Source organism: Lissotriton vulgaris, chromosome 12 (genome assembly GCF_964263255.1).
Source record: "Lissotriton vulgaris chromosome 12, aLisVul1.2, whole genome shotgun sequence".
In the NCBI taxonomy this organism is placed as follows: Eukaryota; Metazoa; Chordata; class Amphibia; order Caudata; family Salamandridae; genus Lissotriton; species Lissotriton vulgaris.
In genome coordinates, this window is record NC_141700.1 from 733629577 (window position 1) to 733654688 (window position 25112).

Here is a 25112-nt window from a genome sequence, read left to right on the forward strand (position 1 = left end):
TTCCCAAGATCAAGTGCACCGTGGCCTAGTCTTCATGGCTGTGGTCTTACCCTTTCCTTCCCTGAGCTCCACAGTTATGTAGCCTTCGATCCAGCGGTAGCATGGGAAGCGAAAGGACTCCCCACTAGGGGTTTCGACTGTCACCTCGTTGCAGTACCAGCTGTCCTCAGGGAAGATAGAGAAGGGCTCCTTATGGAGGCGAACCAGCAGTATCCGGCCCAGATCCTGTTCAGCCTCCACGTGGTACTCGCCTACCTAGGGAGCATTAAAAAAACGTTATGGGATAGCTCTGTGATGAAATGGGAAAAAAACACAAGCACACACCACAAAGTGGCAATATGAAAAACCTTTACTCATCATGACACATCACACCAAACCACAACACAAAAATCATTATTCAGGGTGTATGAGGATTTTTCTGTAGTGCTATAGTGTGATATGGATTTTGGCTTTACAAATGTATTATAATTCTTTAGTTCATTAGTTTTGAATACTTATCTCGAATTCTACGGAGTCTGTCATTCAAGAAATTGACCCCCTCAGCAGCCGTAGATGGTGGATTATTTCCCAAATGTACTTATATTGTGTTACATATCTTACAGTGCCAAATTATAGCTTCCATTGCTGTGCAAGGATGGTGAAACATCCAGTGAATGCCTTGTGCATTGATACTCTTTATGCAAGTGAGCTGGGCAGTAGCTTAGCGTGGAAGTGACATTTGTCATACTTCCAGGTATCACACACTGACATGGGCATTGCAGGTGTTAATGGGGCTTTCTTCTGTCACATGGACCCCACTCCCCATTCTGTTGCCTATGCTCTGTCTGAATCCTTCTCCTCTGCCGCCTGCATTACCCCAGCTCTGAAGCCTTTTTTTGTTCTACTTGGCTTCCTTTCCCCTCCCTGCAATGTGTGCTCCCTTTCAATATTTTTTGGTTATCTCTTAAAATGTAATTAAAAACAAATCAAAACAAAATAAAACATTTATTTCAATTGAAAGTCAGAAGCCAGCATGTGGTTTTAAAAGTTCGCCCACCAAATTGACCCAATGATAATGCTTCATCTCAAATCAGCCAGGCTTGTTCTCTTGCATAATTTATACTTGGTAAGTCTATCAAACATAGTTAATCCATTTCGAAGTAAGTTTGCCATGCACCCCCTATTTTCTTAAACTTTGGAGGACACTTATCATCCTCATACTCAATCCGTTTCAAAGTCTGACACCAGGTCACCTCTCCTAGCCACCATGCCTTTTTTGGTGATGGTGACGTCAGGTCACTCCATGGTGTTGAATCATGTTTCCTCCTGCGATCAGTTCCAACACCAATCATAACTTACATCAGTCTAATGTTTCCTCAGCTATAACTAGAATTGCTCATTACTGTTCCCAGGATGTTTCAAAAACGATTCTCACAACGGACGCGCATGCAGCACCTTTCAAGATGGCCGTCTGAACTTGGAACCATGCACTGGGTCCGGAGAGGCATTTCCAATTTTGCCGGTTCCAGAGCCGCTCTACAGCATAAATGGGGAGGGTTTTTTTTCAGTGGAGCTTCCACTGAACTTGAGACTGTCCTCCAATTTCTCCTTCCTGCATCTGGCTCCATAAAACGTTGAGGGACATAGATTGCTGCCTTCCGGCCGCAATTTTGTTTTTATCCCTGACTGGAGGAATTCCTCTCAGTCTGAATCCTTATTGAGGTACTGCTTTTCCCTATTTATTCCTATTGGCTATTGGGATTTTTCTCAGTGCAATTTGGATTCCTCCAGCTATATTTGAAGACCCATGCCACAAGACTTTTTATTTTTATTAAAAAAAGATTTGATTGGCTTTTTATGCTCATGCTGGGTGAAAGTATTTTCTTTAATGCATGGGAAGAACTAAACAACCATTACATTCAAATAAAAGGCTTACTTCTGGTTTTCCTGTGTCGGGCTCTCCTTCCAGAGCATCCCCTATGGATTATTAGCATAATTCAGTGATTATGGCTCAATTATCTCTTCCAGCACAACGTCTGCGTCCATTGCGCCATCAAAAATGCATTCACCCTCCTCTGCTAACAAAAGCCTTAAGCAAGACCATACTTCTCCACCGAAATCTGCTTTGCCTGTATCTTTAGACACTCTCTTGGAGAAAATACGTGCTTTGAGACCATTTATTGAGGAAACCAATACACATCTACAAGTTCTGGATACTGAGTGGTCTTCACTCGCCTCCAGGGTAAATGTAGTTAAACAGCATATCAGTGATCTTCAAGATGTTTCTACAAGAGTTTTATCTCTAAAGAAGGATCTGTAAATGTAAATGTATGTATACTTGTAAAGCGCACTATCACCTGACAGGCATCTTGGCGCTGTATACCGCTGTGGAACCCGTCCTGGCTTTCCCTGTGAGATGCTCCCTACTGGGCACCCCCAAGGTGAAACCAGGCATCCGCGCCCTTTAGGGCCGTTGTGGAGATTAAGCAAGCTATTGCCCAGAGTTGCAGAGTGGGACCCTTGATTAGAGTAGGCACCGAGGCGAGAATTATTGAGTCCGTGGACATTGAGCCCAAAACCCTGCCGCGTCGGGAATTGAACCCTGGTACCGGCCAGACCTCTGCATCAGGGTCTGCCGCTCTAACCATTGAGCCACACTTCTCCACAAACGATCTTGTAATCCTAAAGGAATCTGCTGAGGAATCTGCTGAGGATCTTGAATACAGAAATAGGCACTACAACCTTCAGTTTGTATGGTATTCCAGAAGGTGTTGAGCAAGATGACCCTGTGACCTTCTTTGACTCTTTTCTTCCGAAGCTTCTAGACCTTCCTGTGTCAGTGTCTTTGAATATTGAGCGTGCCCAAAGATTGGGTCCTTGTTACTCTTCTTCATCCGCTCCTTTAAAGCCCCGTGGCATAATCCTCCTATTTTTTAAATTTACTGACCTTTTGCAAGTTTTAATTGCTGCCAAACTTAAAAAACAATTAATTTGGTCTAGAGCCAAATTGTTCTTATCCCAAGACGTTTCCACAGTAACAGCTAAAAGGCAGAAGGAGTTCCTTGAACTCATACTAGCTCTACGTTCCTTGTGTGCGCCCTATGGGTTATTTCATCCATGCTTGTTTAAAGTGACTTTTCAGAACCGCACCTCTACTTTTAAAGAACCTGCAGATCTTCAAAAATTTCTCCATTCATGCTCTACGGCCTCCATGGATTCAGCTGGCCCTTCCTCTATAACTTGACTCTTAAATGATAGTCTATGAAAATTTGAGATTTTCATGATCATTTTACTCTGATCTTCATTTTCTGCTTTCTTTACAGGTTATATTTTGATGTTTGTTTCTTTATTAATTAATCTTTATTTGTTTTTTTCTTACTATCATTGTAGATCATCCAGATTCCTTACATATTCATCCCCTGTTCTTTTTCAGTCTCCCGATGTGGTACGACTCCCTCTGTTGGATGTGCCATCATTGCTGTCTGTCACCAGTCCTTGTTGTTTGCTTGTTTCCCATTGAAGGTACGTATCACAGTGATCATTTTCTGTTTGACGTGTACTGTCCTCTCCTATTATCTCATTCAATCCCTTTCTTTCTTTCCTATTTTCCTTCTCTAACTCTTCTCTTACTGATCTTACTGTATTTTTCATCCTATATTCTTCTTTCTTTACTATTTCATCAATCCCTTTTCATGACTGATGATCGTGTTGTTTTATACCTAATTCATTCTCTTTACTTTCAGGGTTATATCTTGGAATGTGAAAGGTTTTATTAACCCTAAAAAGAGGCAGAGAATATTATCCCAATTGGCCTCATACAATCCTGACGCTTAGTTCTGTTAAGAAAAACCCATTTGATGGAGACAGATGCTTTGAAACTCAAATGGAATTGGGTTGGTTTAGTCTTAGTGTCTCCTATGCCCACTAAGAATAATGGGGTAATATATTTTATGTCATAAACAGTTGAAATTTTCTTTTATTTCTCAAGAAACGGATTCAGACGATAGATGGTTATTAGTTAGCAGTTTGAAGATCCTGATTACACATATATCAGCCTGTTAACGCCAATTAACGCGATCGCTGGACCACATTGTGTAACCGCAAATTGCAGAGTTCTCAGTCATAAGCCCCCGATGAAGTGCACAGCCCGAAATGCATTGGGCTCATCATTGAATGAACCAAGAAATTGAATAAAGCAAGACATTGAAAAGTTGTAGTGTGAAAAAAAATCACAGAGATGAATATGACAATAAGAGAAAAAAAATGAATGTTTTGAACTACCATTGGATTACAGTTTGAATCTATAAAACTTTACTGAAAAAAGTGCAGGCTGGGGACACGTACCACCGGCAGAGGAAAACACTTGTTCTTATTTGATAATTAATTTCTCATTACATCAACCTGCACCAAAAACTAAAGTACCTTTCTTACTTTCTACACACCAGTGAGTGCATTGGTCTTACGAGTAAGATCGGATGGATGCACAGCCAATTGGTTTAAGGTATAAACACGCTATTTGAAAAAGAGTTATTTTTGATTTTATGGTGCTCCGAAAGGTGACGTCGAGGGTCCGACGGCGTTCTCGAAGACGAATAACGGACCGGAACACTTTTCAGCAACATTCCAGATTTCTACCAAACCCCCCTGAAAGGCATTGTCGATTCCCTGATGAAGGGCATGATGAAAATGCCCGAAATGCATTGGACACGTTAGAAAGACATTGCCTGAAGTAAATATGGTCTACAATGATTTTGATGAAACATGAACTAATTTTGCAAATATGAGCCAAAACTTCAATGAAATATAAAGACATTTAAGCTAAACCTACAGAGTGGAAGTCTTTTGTTACAAGGAAAGACAACAACATGTGTGCCTGTAAAGGGATGATACTAGAGATCCTCTAGCCTCACTTCTAAATGCATTGGTCTTACCACATTTGGAATTGCTTCATGCTAGTTAAGTTGCTCAATAACAATATATCTTTAACAGTATTTAATGTTTATGGTCCGACTCAACCGGATTATTCTTTCTGGCCTAACATTACATACAAAGAGTATTCAATATAATGATGAATTCTTTATCCTAGGAGGTGATTGTAACCAGGTTATTGAGCCTTTTATTGACAGCCAATCCCAAGTTTGTTTTACCCCTCACAAGACCCATAAACAATTCGAAAGTACAATTTCTCAGACACATCTTTTAGATTCCTACTTACAAAACATAAAATCCTACTAGCTAATATTAAATGCCTAGAACACAAATTTTACACTTCTTCGTCTGACTCTGCCTCACAGGAGCTCGTTTGTGCAAAACTTGATTTTAACAAAATGACTATGAATAATGCCTCATCTATTCTCCTTCGTACTATTGCTCGGCATTATGGTGGATGAAATAAAGTTGGCAAACTTTTGGCTAATTACCTCAAATCTCAGAAGGAGCATGTTTTGGTGAGAGACTGGGTTTACGTTGGGAGAGTAGGAAGTAGTGGCGCTCTAAGCAGTGTGATCTTGTAACTGAGATAGGTGTGCAGTAGGTACGCGGTGATAAGCAGGACAGGGGAACACAAACCCTACGGGAAAAACACCCCTGAAATGGTGTAGGGAGGCCTAGACCAAATGGAAGGAGAACAGATCCTGTGCACACGCACGTGTGGTATATAGTCCGGGTGTGAGCAGTAAAGATTCTACTGAGAGAAAGTAGTTGCTTCAAAAAAGAACTTAGGATATCGAGGTTCGTGTGAATAAAGTTTTTTATATGTCAAATAGTGGTCAGTACAATAAGATAGTAGCCAGCCGACATGTGTTTCGTCACACCGTGAAGGAGGTGTAACTCTTCAGGGCTGTAGGGCTACAGAAGTGGCGAGATCGGTAAGGCACGGAGCGGTGGACATCTAACCCCGTCCGTGTGTCTACTGGAGGCGATGAACGCCAGGGAGCTGCTGGACTATCAGGCGGATATATATACCACACGTGCATGTGCACAGGATCTGTTATCCTTCAGAAGGAGCGTGTGTTGGTAGAATCCATTCATTCTTCTGATAGAAAGCTTCTTTCCAAAGATCTGGACATTTTAGATGAATTCATGAAATGTTGTAAAACTCTATATACTCCGGAGTCCCCTTCAACTGTCTCTCTTATTGACACCTATCTTAGTAGCGTTCTACCCCCTTCTCATGTAGATCTTGACTTCACATCTGTAGAATCGAATCTGTTGACTCTGGAGTTATCTCAATCTTTGTCTCCTTAAAAAAGATAAAATGCTGGGCCCAAATGGATCTGCAGTAGGATTTTATTTAATTTCTTAAATCTACTTCTTCCAAAACTCTTACAGATTTTTCAATACTTTTATACTACTGGTAAGGTGGATGTTACCTTTTTTAGAAGCTACAATATGCCTAATTCATAATGATGGTCGTGATCCCAAGCATTGTAAGAATTATTGCCCTATACCCCTGGTAAATGTTGATTATAACATGTTCGCCAAATTGCTTGCTTTATGTCTCGAACCTCTTTTACCGAATCTAATTGGTCTAGAGCAGTGTGGTTTTGTTAAAGGCAGACTAACTTCTGATAATTCCAGGTAACTATTTAATGTTTTGAATAAGGCTCCAACTCTTTCCTTCTCTTTAGCTGCTGTTTCTATTGATGTGGAGCAAGCTTTTGATAGGGTAGATTGGTCCTTTTTACTTAGAGCTCTTCATTGTCATGGTTTTGGTCCTAACTTTGTTTCTCTTATAGATTTGCTGTATTCAGTTCCTAAAAGATCTGTTGATGTTAATGGTTTTATCTTATAATTCTTTCCACTGTTACTTGGTGGACATCAAGGTTGCTCCTCTTCTATTTATTTTATCACTTGAACCCTTTTTATCCCATATCCGCCATAATACCTCTATTTCTGGATTTATCTACAGTGATCAATATCTGATGTTATCAGCTAAGCGGACATTATTTTACTTTTTATTTCTCATCCTGAAACCTCTATTCCTCCTCTATTGCAAGAAATCACAGACTTTGCCATAGTTTCAAGTTATAAGATCAATTTGAACAAGGCACAAATCCTCCCCATCACCAAATTCTTCGCAAACAACAGTTGATTCTATTAAGTTCCACTGGAATAGTTCTAAAATCAAATACTTAGGCATCTGGTTTAATAATTCCATACTGGATTCAGTTAAAATCAATATGAAGGAAGGGTGTGATAATATTTCTAAACTCCTCTCTTCCTGCAACCCTCTTTTTCCCTCTTGGTGGGGACGTCTTGATTCTATCAAAATGATGATTACTCCTATTTTATTGTATATTTTCCCTATGATTTTCAATCATATTCCGTCTATTTACTTTAAAAAAATCGAATCCCTCCTCTCAAAATGTTTATGGAATAATAGGAAATCCGGAGTTCCCCTGTTAAATCTTCGCAAACCTAAATGCAATGGAGGAGTGAATTTTCCTGACTTTCAGCTATATCACAAGGCCTTCTGTCTAAGCCTAGCTTCTAAATGGCTTCTTACTGACTCCTCTTCTTTACAGCTTCATGGGTTAACGTTGAATGGTCCTTACTTGCACCTTTTTCTGTAAAGGAAGTTCTTGCCTTTACTACAAAAGTTAATGTCACTTCTCTTCCGCTGTTCGAACACTCATGCTCATTTTTAAGGCCTCATTGCCAGTTAAAAATCACCTTATTATTATTATTATTATTATTATTATTATTATTTAATTTTATAGAGCGCGTAGTCACCCGTAAGTATCCCAGCGCTAAAATCAGTACAACTAGGAGTCAGCAAGGGAAGGGGAGAGACAGTTTAAGGGAAGAGGTGGGTTTTCAATTGCTTCCTGAACCGTAGGTAGTTGGATTCGGTTCTCAGGTAGTGCGGTAAGGCGTTCCAGAGACGTGCGGTGTGAACCGAGAAACGTCTTCCTCCTGTTCGGGCCTTCTTAATTCTGGGGGTGACAATGAGGTGTTCCTGGTCGGAGCGGAGGGATCTAGGGGCTTTGTATGGTTTGATAAATTTTTTTAGGCTTGGGGGACCATTGTTTTGGAGCAGTCTGTGTGCTAGGCAGAGGGCCTTGAACATCACACGTTCTCTAACCGGAAGCCAATGGAGACACTTCAGCGCTGGTTTGGCTGAGGCTCTGGCCGGGGTGTTAGTAAGGATCCGGGCAGCTGCATTTTGGACCCTTTGTAGTTTATTCAGGGTTGCCTCTGGGGCCCCTAAGTAGATGGAATTACTAAAGTCGAGCCTAGAAAGAATCAGTCCTTGGATCAGCAGTTTTTGAGAGTTGTGGGGGAGTAGGGGCAGGATCTTTCGAATTGACCTGAGCAGTCCAAAACACGTACCGGCTACCTTTTTTGCCTGTGTTGCAAAAGATAATTCCTTATCGAGCCAGACACCCAGGCTTTTTACCTCTGGTTTCGGATTTGGGATCGGGCCTAAACAGGGTGGCCAGATGTTATGAAGTGAAGTGGGTCCCTTCTGGCCAAGGAGGAGAATGTCAGTCTTTGAGCCATTGAGTTTCAGAGACGATCTATTCATCCATCCTTGTATCTGCGTCGGACAGTTGTAAAGGGTCGCAGGTTGTTGTTTCGGATGAGAAAGGGACACCACTAACTGAGTGTCGTCGGCATAGCTGACGATGCTCACTCCGAACGGGATAACAACCTCCTCCAATGGGGACATGTAGATGTTAAATAATGTGGGGCTCAGGGAGGAGCCCTGAGGCACGCCACATTGGAGGGGAGTGTCGGAGGAGCAGGTGTTGTTCTCCCAGATTTGAAAGGAGCGTTGACTCAAAAAGGACGATATCCAGGACAGAGCAGTTCCTTCCACACCGACGCTCATGAGTCGTTGGATGAGGAGCTGATGGTTGACGGTGTCGAAGGCCGCACTGAGGTCGAGGAGGATCACTGCCACTGATCCTCCTTCGTCTAAGAGTGCTCTGGCCTCCTCCACCGCCATGAGAAGGGCAATGTCGGTGCCCTGCCTGGGGCGGAAACCCGTCTGCGAGTTTTTTAGACGGTTGTTGTTCTCCAAAAATTGTGACAGCTTTCTGTTCACCATTTTTTCCGCGATCTTGCTGGTTCCCGGGAGGAGGGAGATTGGTCTATAATTTGCCAGGTCGACAGGGTCAAGGGAGGGTTTTTTTAGAAGTGCCTTGACGACTGCCGCCTTCCAGCTAGGGGGGACGACTCCTTGTTGAAGGGAGGAGTTGATGAGGTGAGTGAGAGAAGGGGCGATCGAGGGTGCTACCTTTTTGAGAATACGTAAAGGGGCAGGGTCCCTGGGAGATCCGCTTTTAATAACTTGCAGCGTATCTTCGACTTCTTCTACTGTCACTTGTCCCCAGGAAGTGATGCATGGGAGGGTAGGAGAGTTGCTGGCTTCTCTCTCCTCGCTCAAACTAGTAGGTGGAATAGAGTCGAGGATTTTTTGGATTTTCTCCTTGAAGAAATTAGCCAGCTTGTGGCACTTTTCCTCATCAGCTTTGGGGTCTGGTGGGTCTCTCGGTCCCGAGTCAGGGACTTTGAGGAGTTCTTTTAAAATGGTAAAAGATTCTTTACTGGAGCTAGCGGAGTGTTCTATTCTCTCTTGGAAGAATAGACTTTTGGTTTTGCGGAGGGCGGTTTTGTAAATTTGTGAGGCGGTGTGATAGGCTTCCTTATTTTTGTTAGATTTGTCCTTCCTCCAAAAGCGTTCTGATCTCTTGCATTCCTGTCTCAGAGATTTGAGCGCCAGAGTATACCAGGGAGCGGGAGCCACTCTTTTTATGTGTTTAAGAGTGGTGGTTTTCGGGAGGAGTTGGTCTAGTGAAGATGTGAGCCAGGAATTGAATTGTTCGTCGGCCGTGACCGGATCCATGGAGAGGGCAGGTGTCGAATCTGAGAGTAAGCTGGCCCACTCTGCCGGTTCAAGCTTGTGCCAACGTCGGTCCGTCACTCGGATTTTGGGGGGTTGGGGGAGTGCTGTGGCAAGGTCCCAGGAGAAGGGAACAAGAAAGTGGTCTGACCACGGAAGGGGGATGGGGGGATCTGAGGTGATATCCCCAATATTGGTCAGGACGGGGTCCAGAAGGTGTCCTTTGTCGTGGGTGGGTTCGTTGTTGACAAGTCGGATGTTAAATGACCTAAGGTCCTGCAGGAGATCCAAAGCTAAGGGATCGGTGGGGTCGTTAAGGTGAAGGTTGAGATCGCCCACGAGGAGGAAACCTCTAGGGATTCCTTCCTACAGTCTTCTCTTTGGTACAATTGTCTCAGTTCCATCAATAATAGACCTCTTTACTGGAAATCCTGGAGATTTAGGGGAATCATTTGGGCCCAGGACATGTTTGATGGTATGTCTCCTTGTTCTTTCCCCGTTTCAGAATACTTTTAAATGTCCTTGCTCGTTTTAGCATAAATTCTCAATCCTCATGGGAATAATTCTAGATGTTTTTTATTCTCTTCCTTCAAATTTAATTTATAATCTTTATTTCGGCACAATGGAACCATAAAAGATGCATAAAAACAATCATTACACAATACAGAGTCTGCATAAAGGAATGAATGATTTTAGAGATAGCATGGATACAGTTAGGAAATCATTACAATAAAATCTTTATAAATTAGTTAAAAAGGCATCATTTTATAAAAAAAATACATAAAAACATTACTTAAGTTATTCTCACCAGTTTCAGAATGAATTTATCCCCACAGATGATTGACTTCTCAGAATATTGGCAGTACTACTTCCCAAAGCTTCCCTGATCTATAAACATCTTCGTACCCCAAACTCCGACCGTCCTAAATCTAAATTGGAACTTACCAAGGAGACGAATTTGGGTTGTGTTTGGAGCATCGATATCTGGGACAAGGTCTGGGCTACATCTTTGAATATCTCAAAATCTGCCTCCACTAATCAATCCATATTCTTTCTAGACCATAGATTATACTTTACTTTACTCACCTGTCCATAGCTAACTTTGAACATACTGCTAACAGGGCTTGTTGGGCTTGTGATTTTCCCTCAGCAGATTTGATGCCCCTCCTGTTCTTCTGTCCTGCTGTATCCTCCTTTTGGAGGAATATTTGGTCTTGTATCTCAATTCTTTTTTAAATTAAATGTTCCCTTATTGAATATTATTCTTTTTACAAGAAATTGAGATTACTTTTACATGAAAAGGGTTTATTTGACTTAATGCTGGCTTTAGTCTTTCATCAAATTTCACTAAGCTGGAAATGTTCAACTAAACTTGCAGTTACGTCCTGGTGGGAAAATGTTTGTTCACAGATTGGATATTGCTTTTGCCTCCTCTTTTAAACCATTTGTAAACAGGGATTTATTTGGTCACCATTAACAAAATATTTAAATAAGGTTACAATAATTTGTGTATTACGCAATCGTTGTAAACATTTTATTTCTTTATTTTTAAGTACTTTTATATTGTTACTCTATCTTCAGCTACAGATTTATATCTTGTTCCCTCTTCACCCCTTCCTTCCCTATGATATTGTCAAAATGAAAATAGCTTTCTACTCTGTTTTATTGCCTATCTTTCCATTTTTGCTAACTTACAGTTAATATATCAAATTCATGGCTTATCTTTCAGTAGTTGTTATTAATTCAGTTAAGCTTATTAAACCCCAAAAAGGTTTCTTACAATTGATGCCACACCCAGTGCCAGTTAGTAATTTGTTCGAAGAAATTAAAAACAATAGGTGCATTGACTGTATGTTAAGTCCTCCACCAATGTTGCAGAATGCCATGACTGCCGGATGTCAGGGCTGCCTAGTATTGATTCAGCCACTCTAGTCATCCAATCTCTATGAATGAATGAATGAATGAAATGGAATTTATATAGCACACTAATACTCCAAGGGTACTTACGGGTTCTTATCATCTCTTTCTTCTGTTGTCACTGTTTTCAAATCTTTATTTCTCCCCTTCTTTCTCCCTCTCACCATCTTGCTGTGAGTCAAGACCCAGTGATTTCAAATAAGTACTGGTATGGGGACAAATTAAGTGCTGCCAACACAGTGCAATGCTGCATTGACTGCAGGAAGCATCTTTCATCCATTGCACCCCTGAGGCAACTTGTGCTACTCAACATACACAGTTTCAGTCTCATGTGGAATGGCAGAAGATTGGCATGCCTCAATCCCAGGCTGGCACATCAGTGCCTCCGCCTAAACCACTTGCTTCATGTCCCCCACATTCGTTTCCCACCAGCCTGTATGCATCTCAAGATTAAGGGACTGAGAGAGAGAGACACACAAAGAAACCTAGGTAAAAGATTGTTAAGCAACTGTAAGAAAGGACACATTTTTGTTGTTGTGGCCCCTCCATTTTTCCTGTCTGGTTCTTGGTGGCGAATAACTATTTGTGCTATGTCATTGCGCCAAAGTACCACAGTGGGCATGGTTTATTTTATTGCTAAAAATAAGTACTATGCATTCGTGTAACCTATTTGACGTGTTTACATTTCCCATAATGCCAGAGTAAATGATGCAAGAAATGCAACAATGAAGTGAAAGGTAAATGCCACATGTGGGTGGCAGTATATATTTATACCATCCACACATAACAGAATGATATGGCTTCAGGAGCAGTTTTGCTCTGGCTAGACTCCAGTGTAAATAACAGAAGGAAAAACACAAAAGGCGTGAGTCCTGTCACTACCCGGCATGGACCACTCAAATATTATGCAACAAAACATTGACCGGATAGCTTATTTCTATTTACTCATATATGACCTTAGACAACCATTCTAAGTTCATGTGATTTATTTCTCATCATTTGTGACTTATTTCTGGCACATGTGAATTCAAACATTCATTGATGTCATGAGATAGATAACACATCATTTAGTATGCCATACTTATCAACATAACACCATTTATCAGTACAACAAAAACACATAAATTATAAACCTGTGAAAAGACGTGTAAAACATAAATGCCAATAAAATTATAAATGTAACTGCAGCAACAAATGGCAAGGAAAAGCGCCTACCCCATGTTGGGAAATCTGCTGTATATGTTAGCTAGGTTAAGTCACCAGTAAAGTGTGACTTCGAAGCCCACATGGGCTGGCTTCTTAATATACAGAATTGTGGTTTGCCACTGCTACACACTGGAGACAGTACACTCTTTTACAAACAGAACAAGCATTGGCAAAGCCAACAGGTCTCTCCTTTGAGGGCTATTAGCTTTGCCAGTGCCTTTTAGCAATTCTATAAAGCATTGACAAGATGCTGTGAGGAGCAATGGAGAACAGGGTGGGGGAAGCTAAGGGCAGAGGGGAGGTAAAGGCAAAAAGCAGAATACAAGGGAGCGTGTTACGATGATAATGGGTCCAGAGGTGTTTAAAGTGAGTATTTATTGTAAAACAAGTTTACAGAAATAAGATGTTGAAGCCAAGATGGAAAGTAAGCCAGTAAGTATCTCTGTAAATACGCCCCACCAGGAGCTGTCCTCGTGGCAGCTCAGCCTTCAGTCACCAACTGAATCAGTTCACCCATACAACATTCCACACAGACTGACCAGAGAGCAAGGGAAGTAAGAAGATAGAGAAATAACCATACAACAGAGAGCAATACAGAGTTTGAGGGGAGAAGCACATGAGTGAGAAAGCAACACAGGGCACAGGGGAGATAGGGAGGTTTGTGGGGCCAGAAACACACAAGAGAACTTGCAGCTTGAGGAAGACATCAACATGGAGCGAGTGGAAGGGGTGGAGAAGCACATGAAGAATACAGCTGGAAAACTCACGCACTCTCATAGATTGTGAAGGCAAAAGAAAATAAATAATTCTCTGTCTGGAAACTATTATAAAATGATGGAAACTGTTCAGAATTGTTCCTGACTGATGATGTGACACTTTACGGAGTGTCAAGAAATGTGTGTGATTCCAGGGTATTGTTGCAGGAGCCAGCCTCCCAGAGATGAAGCAGCATCACCGGAAGCCTGTATCTGCCACTGGAAATTGCTTTGAGGCTTCCCATAATGCAGAGCCTGCCAGTCCTGTTAAGGAGATGCACTAAAGGACACCCCATGCTGGACAAAAACTGGCTAAATGAGAAGCCCAGGGGTGGAATCTGGGTCCACAGATTGAATCTGCAGCCACCGGATCGCCAAGCAAACAGGCAAAGACACCGAGACCGCCCGCAGATTACACTACTGCTCGAGGACGAAGATTACATGGAGGGTGGCTAAAACTAATCAGGTTAGGACTGATGAAAAGGCCACTTGAAGAGCGCCCCCGCACAAAGAAATTAACACCTTAGCTGCTTTGGAACGTCCAGCTCCAGTGCTGAACGTTCCATTGCGCAGGTTCAGCTGGAACGTCCAACGGCCGACGGCAGCACTCCCGAGGTAGTGGTGCCGTCGGCCGCTGGTATAGGCGCAGCACTTAAGAGGTTAAGAAACACGGAGGGTTGCTGACTGTGCACTGTAATTACAACAGGTCAAGATTGATTTTAAAGCCAAAGAACGAGCGCCCCTGCATAAAGAGAATAAAACAAGAGTCCCGAGTTACTAACAAAGATACACCAAGGAAAAGGATCAGGAGAACTGGGTTGAGTGACGTTATACCTGTAGACCGGCAGCTGCTGGAAAAACAGATCATTACAAAAGACAGAGCCCTGTAGAGAACCTGCGAACTGAAGTCAGCTGGTTCGAAACGCGTCGGCATATAAAATAGACATAAACTGATTTATAGACCAATGAATTCATGTGTGGTTTATTTTGAAAATAGTTTTGTTGTCAGCATTTATATGCGGTCTATTTAATTTGGAACTGTGCGTTACTTTGTCAAACACAGATAGAAAAAGAGTGTGTGTATATAAAGTGTAAAACTGTACATTGTGTATATATATATGTGTTGTGGAATAATGTTTTGTACTTATGTGTAAATGGTAATGTGTTGTCTTCTTTTTCATGCATGAAAATTTTGAAGATAATGAAAAAATAGAATAAAAGGGTAAGAATAAGATATAACCAACAAACCTAGGAGTAATACTGTTTTTTTTTTCCTCAAATGCGAGGATCTAAAAAAGTGTGCAGTTGGTTCTTGATATTTTTCCCAGGGGTGGAATCTTGGCACAGGGAGCTGCCTGAGAGTGTGGACTGACAAGGTGACCTTGCAGGAGCCAACCCTAGTGATGCTGTGGGTCTTCCTGCACTCCATAGTTACATCTTCCATACTGCACCAGTGACAAGCAAGAGTGTGTGACCATTGTCATGGAGACAATGCAGGAGCTGATCAGCGTGCTGGAGCTGCTCTTCTTATGCCCCGCTGCACCGTCGCAGCCAAACATTTAATTGCAACCTCAAGTACCCTGTGCCTGAGGATTGATGACTGGTGCTGACACAGTCCATGACCTCCGACAGCCTAACACTGATGACCTTTCGAACAAGGTTATTGACTGGGCCTGTATGAGCCTCTAGTGCATACTTGTTACATCTGCAAACCTGCTACCCAGCGGCACCATTAACATGGGCCCTTCCTGCAGTACAGAATGGCAATCACTTCCCACCACCAGATGAGCCAGTAACCAGGGCTTAATTTGAGCCAGTGGTTTTCAGTGTTCGTCACCAGCACTTAATTGTCAACACTGGCACTTATGGCAGTCTACCACATGGTGGCCATGTTTGTCTAATTCACTTATTTTTTGCAGTTTCATATAACGCAAACTGGACGTGGCGATTAAGTGATTTGCCAAATACACACACTGTAGAAGCTACCCTGAAGTAATGGCCTCTTACATACTGTACCCATGTCCCTACAAGCACTGAATAGATTCAGTGTTGGGTATCTCGAAAAATTTTAAGTCTGTCCTCACACACCACCAGGTGTCATGCTTCACCATAGACAATCCTCGCTCTCTAAAACCCGGGTTTGACAGAGACAGGTCTACACCTGAAAATAGGGAGGCATTTCGAAATGTATAAGTGGGGGCCCGTGCAGAAAGTGATCTAAAATCAATGTATTACCCCAAATACATTTAATCATAGGGTATCACTTGGTACTAAAAACTAGAATGTGGGGATTAGGGGAACTATTACCCCATCACCACTCTTATCGTTAACATTTGTCTGCTGTTGGCTTGAGTGAGTCTGTAGAATTAATCAGGATGAGACTCGGGCTCCTATCTTACCAAATTGATTTCAGATATTGCCACTATGTTAGGGTGACCTATGTCGACCTCTAACCCAAAACTGGTTTTCTCAGATACCTGAAAAATAAAATATATTTTCATTTAGATTGATGGATTTTTCAAAAGGTAGGGAATTGGTAACATCATACACACCATGCATATGCAAAATGGCATGTGAGTATGGGATCACGTGCCATTGCAAACTTGAAACATTATATCAAAACCATTAATTTTTCATTAATTGTGAGACCAGCTCACAATCTTAAACCAAGGTAGGGTCCTAAATGTCCGATGGGAGAAGGGTATAGGGACTCCTGTAGTCACACTCTAAGGAAAGAAAAGATTGAGTTGTTATACTACACATGATAAAGAAGTTTAAAAAAAATATTTTAAATGGATGAATAATAAAATTTACATTCAATGACGGAAGCGCCAATTTCTCATGCATACTCCCACTCATACTCTTAATGCCACAAGGTGAGTCCCTCGCAGTACACCTACGAATGTCAGCTCCTCCTCCCCGATGCTGTCGGAGTGAGAGAAATTCTTTGCGTTTATATGCCCCACTAATGACATGAGCTGATCTGCGGCACCTGTGTGGAATTATAGACTAGGGCAGTCAATTAATTGCCAGGTCCGGTGTCCGTACTGTCTCCAGGCTGGAGGTCGCGTCATGCTGACACGGCAACCTCTGTGAGCTCAGAGGTGTCTGGTATCCCAGCCATCAAGGGATCATATTTTGGTTTGGTTCTTCTTTGTTTGAGTATTAATTGAGACGAAAAAAACATTTTTGGGCATATCAAAAGGTTTCACTATATCCACTTAAGGGCTGTACAATGGGCATGCTAGTCCCAAAAGTATTCACAAAGTGCCATATCCCATTCTAATGGATGTCACATCAATAATGTGAATAGGAGTACCCACTGACATGCTAGCCCATACTATTATGGTGGACTGAACACAGATCATTCAGCATAAAAGTACATTATGACAGTGTCCCTCACAGGAGTATACATATTTACATGCCGGACCCCATTATATTTGTGGAGTAGTACATCCTATTAGATATACAGGGATGCCAAATGAGACAGAGAGTGAAGGGGAGTCATAACAATTCTTGTGCTCTCATCAATATCATTCAATATAGTTGCAACTTCAAATAGAGTGAGTTTTTTACGTAAATATAGTTAGGTTATAGTAAGGATATAACACTGTACTCATAGAGGATGCACTGCCCTCCTCTCTTCTTGATCCTTTGCTGCGGACATACCGTTCCGTAAGGTCCTCTGTCTTTATTCTAGTGATAGCGAATCCAGGGGACGGGATTTGGATGCTCCAAATGTATTGCTCATTTCCCAATCTGTAACTAAGGGATAAGGGGGCATATTATCAAGGGTGGCGACAGGGAATTATCCCCGCTTTAGCAATAATCACGGATTTTGCCGTTATCGCCTGGAATTTTATCGCTTTTGAAATAAACGTTGCTAGTAGCACTTTATCTCAGAGATAAAATCCAATGATGCGCGGCGATAAAAAAATTGCAGCTGAGCCTACATAGCGATAAATATTGCTATTTGGTGATAATATGCCCCATCCTCTTTCAGTTCAGTTTCCAACGTTCTTAGACGGTACTCCCATTGTTGTCTTTTCTGGACATTTTTACATTTTGTGGTAATTTTCTCCAAAACTACCCATTACATGTCCACGTCTCGATGTTCTTTTTCCAGGTAGTGACACATGAGTTTTGTATTGGTCTGCTTGCACCTGATCGTGATTCTATGTTCGTTGATTCATATTTTCACTTTACTAGTGGTCATTCCCACGTAGAGGAGATCGCAAGGGCAGGTGATGAGATATACAACGTTCTCACTGTTACAATTGGTCAAACCGTTCAGAATCCATGGTTTCCTTGTGATGTCAACCTCTTTCGTGGTTTTGGTAAATTTGCAAGATACGCAATTACCACACGGATAATAACCAGCCAGCTGATTGTTGTCTGGGTCTGGGTTTGCCGTGGTGATGTTTTTCCGTCGACTAATTAATTGTTCTCACAGCCATCAACTGTACAACACCACACAAACACAGAACCCATAGAACTATTCAAGGGAAGGAACAAGAGGCTACAGGTTTTACAGGGTGTGCTGGCCTCAAAAAACTTACCAAATACACACACTGTAGAAGCTACCCTGAAGTAATGTTTAACAACAAGGGGTGGTGATGGACAGAGTTTCTGAATTAAGCAGAATACTCTCACCCAGCCAAGAGATCAGGGCTAGATCCAACACCGTTTTTTAGCTCACTGCACCATCCCAGCTCAGAACCTGGCTATATGCAAATTAGTCTGTTCCTGTCCCAGTGCATGACGGGAACAGGGCAAACCAAACTACCAAGCCAATTCTTACACTGGGAAGGAAACAAGCTCCCGGGGACCGGTTTCTGGCATTTCATCCGTCGTCGGCCCGGTTTGCTTGAATCCTGATGGTGCAATGAGCAAGGGACTCACATCTGAGTATACCCTTCCACGCTTGGGGTGGACAAAATATTTAACAACAAGGGGTGGTGATGGACAGAGTTTCTGAATTAAGCAGAATACTCTCACCCAGTCAAGAGATAAGGGCTAGATCCAACACCGTTTTTTAGCTCACTGCACCATCCCAGCTCAGAACCTGGCTATATGCAAATTAGTCTGTTCCTGTCCCAGTGCATGATGGGAACAGGGCAAACCAAACTAACAAGCCAATTCTTACACTGGGAAGGAAACAAGCTCCCGGGGACCGGTTTCTGATATTTCAGCCGTCGTCGGCCGGTTTGCTTGAATCCTGGTGGAGCAATGAGCAAGGGACTCACATCTGAGTATACCCTTCCACGCTTAGGGTGGACAAAATATTTAACAACAAGGGGTGGTGATGGACAGAGTTTCTGAATTAGGCAGAATACTCTCACCCAGTCAAGAGATCAGGGGTAGAGCCAACACCGTTTTTAGCTCACTGCACCACCCCAGCTCAGAACCTGGCTATATGCAAATTAGTCTGTTCCTGTCCCAGTGCATGATCGGAACAGGGCAAACCAAACTACCAAGCCAATTCTTACACTGGGAAGGAAATAAGCTCCCGGGGACCGGTTTCTAGCATTTCAGCCGTCGTCGGCCGGTTTGCTTGAATCCTGGTGGTGCAATGAGCAAGGGACTCACATCTGAGTATACCCTTCCACGCTTAGGGTGGACAAAATATTTAACAACAAGGGGTGGTGATGGACAGAGTTTCTGAATTAAGCATAATACTCTCACCCAGTCAAGAGATCAGGGCTAGATCCAACACCGTTTTTTAGCTCACTGCACCATCCCAGCTCAGAACCTGGCTATATGCAAATTAGTCTGTTCCTGTCCCAGTGCATGATGGGAACAGGGCAAACCAAAATACCAAGCCAATTCTTACACTGGGAAGGAAACAAGCTCCCGGGGACCGGTTTCTGATATTTCAGCCGTCGTCGGCCGGTTTGCTTGAATCCTGGTGGTGCAATGAGCAAGGGAATCACATCTGAGTATACCCTTCCACGCTTAGGGTGGACAAAATATTTAACAACAAGGGGTGGTGATGGACAGAGTTTCTGAATTAAGCAGAATACTCTCACCCAGTCAAGAGATCAGGGCTAGATCCAACACCGTTTTTTAGCTCACTGCACCATCCCAGCTCAGAACCTGGCTATATGCAAATTAGTCTGTTCCTGTCCCAGTGCATGATGGGAACAGGGCAAACCAAACTATCAAGCCAATTCTTACACTGAGAAGGAAACAAGCTCCCGGGGACCGGTTTCTGGCATTTCAGCCGTCGTCGGCCCGGTTTGCTTGAATCCTGATGGTGCAATGAGCAAGGGACTCACATCTGAGTATACCCTTCCACGCTTAGGGTGGACAAAATATTTAACAACAAGGGGTGGTGATGGACAGAGTTTCTGAATTAAGCAGAATACTCTCACCCAGTCAAGAGATCAGGGCTAGATCCAACACCGTTTTTTAGCTCAATGCACCATCCCAGCTCAGAACCTGGCTATATGCAAATTAGTCTGTTCCTGTCCCAGTGCATTATGGGAACAGGGCAAATGAAACTACCAAGCCAATTCTTACACTGGGAAGGTAACAAGCTCCCGGGGACCGGTTTCTAGCATTTCAGCCGTCGTCGGCCGGTTTGCTTGAATCCTGGTGGGCCGGTTTGCTTGAATCCTGGTGGTGCAATGAGCAGAGGGATTCACATCTGAGTATACCCTTCCACGCTTAGGGTGGACAAAATATTTAACAACAAGGGGTGGTGATGGACAGAGTTTCTGAATTAAGCAGAATACTCTCACCCAGTCAAGAGATCAGGGCTAGATCCAACACCGTTTTTTAGCTCACTGCACCATCCCAGCTCAGAACCTGGCTATATGCAAATTAGTCTGTTCCTGTCCCAGTGCATGATGGGAACAGGGCAAACCAAACTACCAAGCCAATTCTTACACTGGGAAGGAAACAAGCTCCCGGGGACCGGTTTCTGGCATTTCAGCCGTCGTCGGCCCGGTTTGCTTGAATCCTGATGGTGCAATGAGCAAGGGACTCACATCTGAGTATACCCTACCACGCTTAGGGTGGACAAAATATTTAAAAACAAGGGGTGGTGATGGACAGAGTTTCTGAATTAAGCAGAATACTCTCACCCAGTCCCGGAAGCTTGTGTCCTTTCCAGTAAAAGAATTGGCTTGGTCTGCCCTGTTCCCATGATGCACTGGGCCAGGGACAGACTAATTTGCATGTAGCCAGGTTCTGAGCTGGGATGGTGCAGTGAGCTAAAAAACAGTGATGGATCAAGCCCTGATCTGTTGACTGGGTAGGAGTGTTCTGCTTAATTCAGATACTCCGTCCATCACCACCCCCTTTTCTGAACCCTGAAGTAATGGTCACTTACATACTGTAACCGTGTCCCTACAACCAATAAATAGATTGAGTGCTGGACATCTAAAAAAATGTTAAGGACTATCTTCACACTCCACCAGGTGTCATGCTTCATCAGAGGCAGTCCTTGCTCTCTAAACACCAGGGGGCATATTATCAAGAAAGGGCGTTACATTATCGCCGCTTTTATCGGCAGGAAACTGCCGATAAAGTGGCGATAATGGGCTTGATAATATGCTCTATGAATTCCAATGGAAGCCCATGTTAGATGTCAAGACATTTAACATGGGCTTCGATTGGAATTCATAGAGCATATTATCAAGCCCATTATCGCCACTTTATCGGCAGTTTCCTGCCGATAAAAGCGGCGATAATGTAACGCCCTTTCTTGATAATATGCCCCCAGGTTTGATAGAGAGCGGGCCTACACCTGAAAACAGGGAGGCATTTCTAAATATATCTCACACATGTAGGAGAGTGATGGTTAGTAGTTAGTAATGCTGGCACTATCATTGGCAGCGCTGTTAGGGGCAATGTGTGGTGCAAGCTGCAGTGGCCTCCTGATGTGAGTCCTGGCACTTATCATTTTTACAAATTAAGCTCTGCCGTTAACTCTGAACTGACTGAGTCCAAGCTGGCACAAGGGCCTAGAGCTGAGACTAGGATCTAATTGCTAACTGAAACAGAGTGCCCAATAGGATGACCTCTGGCTGGAGTGGTGTGGCTCACTGGTTAGAGGAGGCAGACCCGTAAGCAGAGGACGGCCCGGGACCAGGGTTTGATTCCCGACGTGGCAGGGTCGTGGACCAGGGTCAGCGGGCTCGATAATTCTCGCCTCGGTGCCTACTCCAGTCAGGGACCACACTCGGCAACTCTGGGCATCAGCTTGCCTCATCTTCACAACGGCCCCCGTTGTGAAGTTAAAAACAATAATAGTCCTCTATGAGAAGAGGACTATTATTGTCCACCACTGTTTTTATGAATTAATAATGTCGTTGTGTATATTTGATTAGATGTTGTATTTTCTTTCATTTTATGTTATCAATTTTAATGTTTTTAACTTGAGTATATATACATAATAAATATAACATTTTGTTAATTTTTAAAAAAAACTATTTCTTGTGTGCTTCATAATTACCGTTGTCTCCCTAGTGATATTATATTTGAATGTAAAGTTTTTTTCACACTGTTGCTTTTCCCTGCCAAACATATTTTGTTACCTTAGCAGGGGGTCCTTGTTACTTACGCCAACTCACCCTGGAGATACCCATTAAGGGACCATCTCTCAGGGTGAGCCAGGACGGGTTCTCCAGGGGTCGAAGTGCGGAGATACTCCTTTGGGAGTCGATTCCTAGCGCTATATAAACACACAATTAAATTAAATTAAATTAAATTAAATAGACACAGCATTTGCTTGCATTATTGTCAGGAATCTGCATGTGGGATTTCTTTTTTGCATGGAGAAAAAACGTATTTTGTTCTATTGGTTGATTGTTTTGTTCTGGGTCTTTTCCTGCCCACATCACCTCCCTGAAAAGCCTTGGACTCCTTGTCCCTCTACCCTGAGGGTCGAGGGCTAAGAGGGTATAGCTTGTGCTAAGTGTTTAGTGTCATTGTAGGTGTGGTCAGAGAACAGCAGTGGTAAAAGGCCCATTCATCTCGATTGGGGCCAAGTAACCCGTACTTGCCCCGGCACCCCGATAAACTTCTGACACCCAGTGTTCAGGCACACCTAAAGTTGAAAGTTATACCTTGTTGGAAACAATATTCCATTTGGTGGGGGGGGGCATTCCATAGGGTGGAATATAGCTTGGTGGGCCAAGTAAATAACAGGACAAAAACAATATTGTATTGAAGCCTGCACTGGGGAAGAAAGCAGATACCTGCAGCACAGGTATTGTTGTAGAAAAGAACTGGAATATATTTTTTCAGAGCGTACATTATCATAGCTTTCGATTAGAGGGGACCTGAATTAAGGCACTTATTGCCGCTCTGGGAGCCACCATCTCTAAAGCTGGTCTTGCCATGCCAGTTATCGAGGTGGAGTACGCTAATATCCCTTAAAATGGTCTTTCGTTGTGTTCTCGGGTTCTTGGCTGTGCTTAACAGTGAATGTTTCATGTTTCATGCTTGACATCTAATTTTTTGTGTTCTCTGTAAGAATGTCTGTGAGTATGATTGGGTGTACTAGTGCACTGTAAGGCCATCATTTACCATGCTTTAGGAGCTAATACAATTGAAAGTATTATGAAAAAGGTGTTCTAGAATGCACAGTTTTTGCTATTTTTTTCCCAACTTTCTTGGAGATTGAGCCCTCCACCAAGCCCCCATTGTAGTGGTCAGTCTCGCTCACTGCACTCGCTCGCTATGCACCATACGGGGGCTGGACTAGATACTATTTGCAAGGGCTGCTTTGAGTTCCAATTTCCGGCCCGCTTGCAGTCAAAAATCTGGAAAGACAGGTCACTGGTTGAGAGCTTGATGCTAAACAGCATGAGAAGAAAAGATGGATTGCAGGCAGTGGCGGACCATGCAGATAACAGCAGTGGGGCAGTGGGCCTGGGTAAAGGGGGATTTCGAGGGACAATGCAGAGGGAAAATTACACAGGAGCCTCTTCCTCAGCCAGTCCCGCTCCATGGAGGCCCACTCCAATCAATCAATCAATCAATCAATCATATCATTTGTAAAGCGCACTACTCACCCGTGAGGGTCTCAAGGCGCTGGGATGGGGAATGCTGCTACTGCTCGAAAAAGCCAGACTTCGACCTGGCTGGAAAGACGAATTTCCTCCACGGTTATACTGCATGAAGAAACCTGACCCCTCGCTCCAGCCAAAGACGTGAACTTACAAGCCTATAAAAGTTCAGCCCTTTCGCAAGAGAAATGTTCTTTTGTTGAGATGTTTGCCTTCTTCTACTGAAAAGGTATTTACAATTGATTCCTACAGGATCCGGTCTTTAAATTGTAATGTTTGACCAGTTTATCCAATCTTTTTTTTAGGCCGTGTGGCATGTGTACATGTTCACTCTATATTCCACCTTGGTGCGGCTAGTTAACTCCATTATCTTGAAGCTCTGTTGTTTATGGTTAGGACCTCCCACGTGCCACATGAGTGAAGGTGTGCTGTCGGAACGGTGTAACCCGAAGGATAGACCTGCTCCTCATTGCGCCTTCGAATTTGACGCATTCCCTGGTTTATGATTCCTCGTATATCTGGGAATACTTTAGATTCCATGGGTGTAGCATGGGAACACCCGCAGCAACACCCGTGGAATGCCCCTTTCGCACAGTGTTATGCATGAAATGGACACATATTTTCAAGGCCATGAAAAGCCACGCAAAGTGGCTTTTTGTTTGGCCTTGTAAACATGCTGAAGCACATTACGCCACCGGAGTGTCAAAAAAGTGACGCTCCGTCTGCACAAAACGGGCCTCGTAAATGCGGCACTTAGGACTAGTTGTAGGTAAATAGGTTTTACTGATTCTAAAATACCGAATTTTACCGATTCAATATTTTAGAATCGGTAAATCCTATGTAGGTAATTATTCGGTAAAAAAAAATGAATCGTTAAAATTCGGTATTTACCGAATCGGTATGTGCTATTCATTCCTATGGGCCTGAAGGCCCATAGGAATGAATGTCAATTCCTAAATCGGTAATTACCGATTCAGTAAAATTCGGAAAAAGTCAAGGCTGGCAGGGTGTCACTATGACACCCTGTTGCACCGCCGATTAGTGCTGGTGTGCACATGTGGCATACATACATGCCCCCTAAAGGCATGTATGTTTGTTACATGGCACAGGTGTAAATGCACATTTATGCATTTACATAGGAATTCCTTATTTACCACCAACTAATAGTTGGTGGTAAAAAAACGAATTCTTAAAGCCCAGAAGCACTGTTTACAGTGCTTCCTACATCTCATTTACCGATTCGGTAAACACCGAATCGGTAAATGATGATACAGTAAATACCGAATAGGTAAATGATGATTCGGTAACGAATCAGTAAATACCGATTCGTTACTTACCGAATCGGTAAAATAGCCTCCTACATAGGAAAATGCTTTTACCAGTCGG

General features: G+C 42.9%; 1 protein-coding gene across 1 annotated transcript in view; it reads right to left on the reverse strand.

The window, feature by feature from the left end:
• The window catches only part of LOC147678430 (hydroperoxide isomerase ALOXE3-like), a 117966-nt gene that overhangs the window by 87298 nt on the left and 5556 nt on the right, over window positions 1-25112 (reverse strand). The window contains exon 2 of the mRNA XM_086946026.1: window positions 51-255. Coding sequence (XP_086802152.1) covers window positions 51-255 — 205 coding nt within the window. The remainder of the gene's footprint in view (window positions 1-50; window positions 256-25112) is intronic.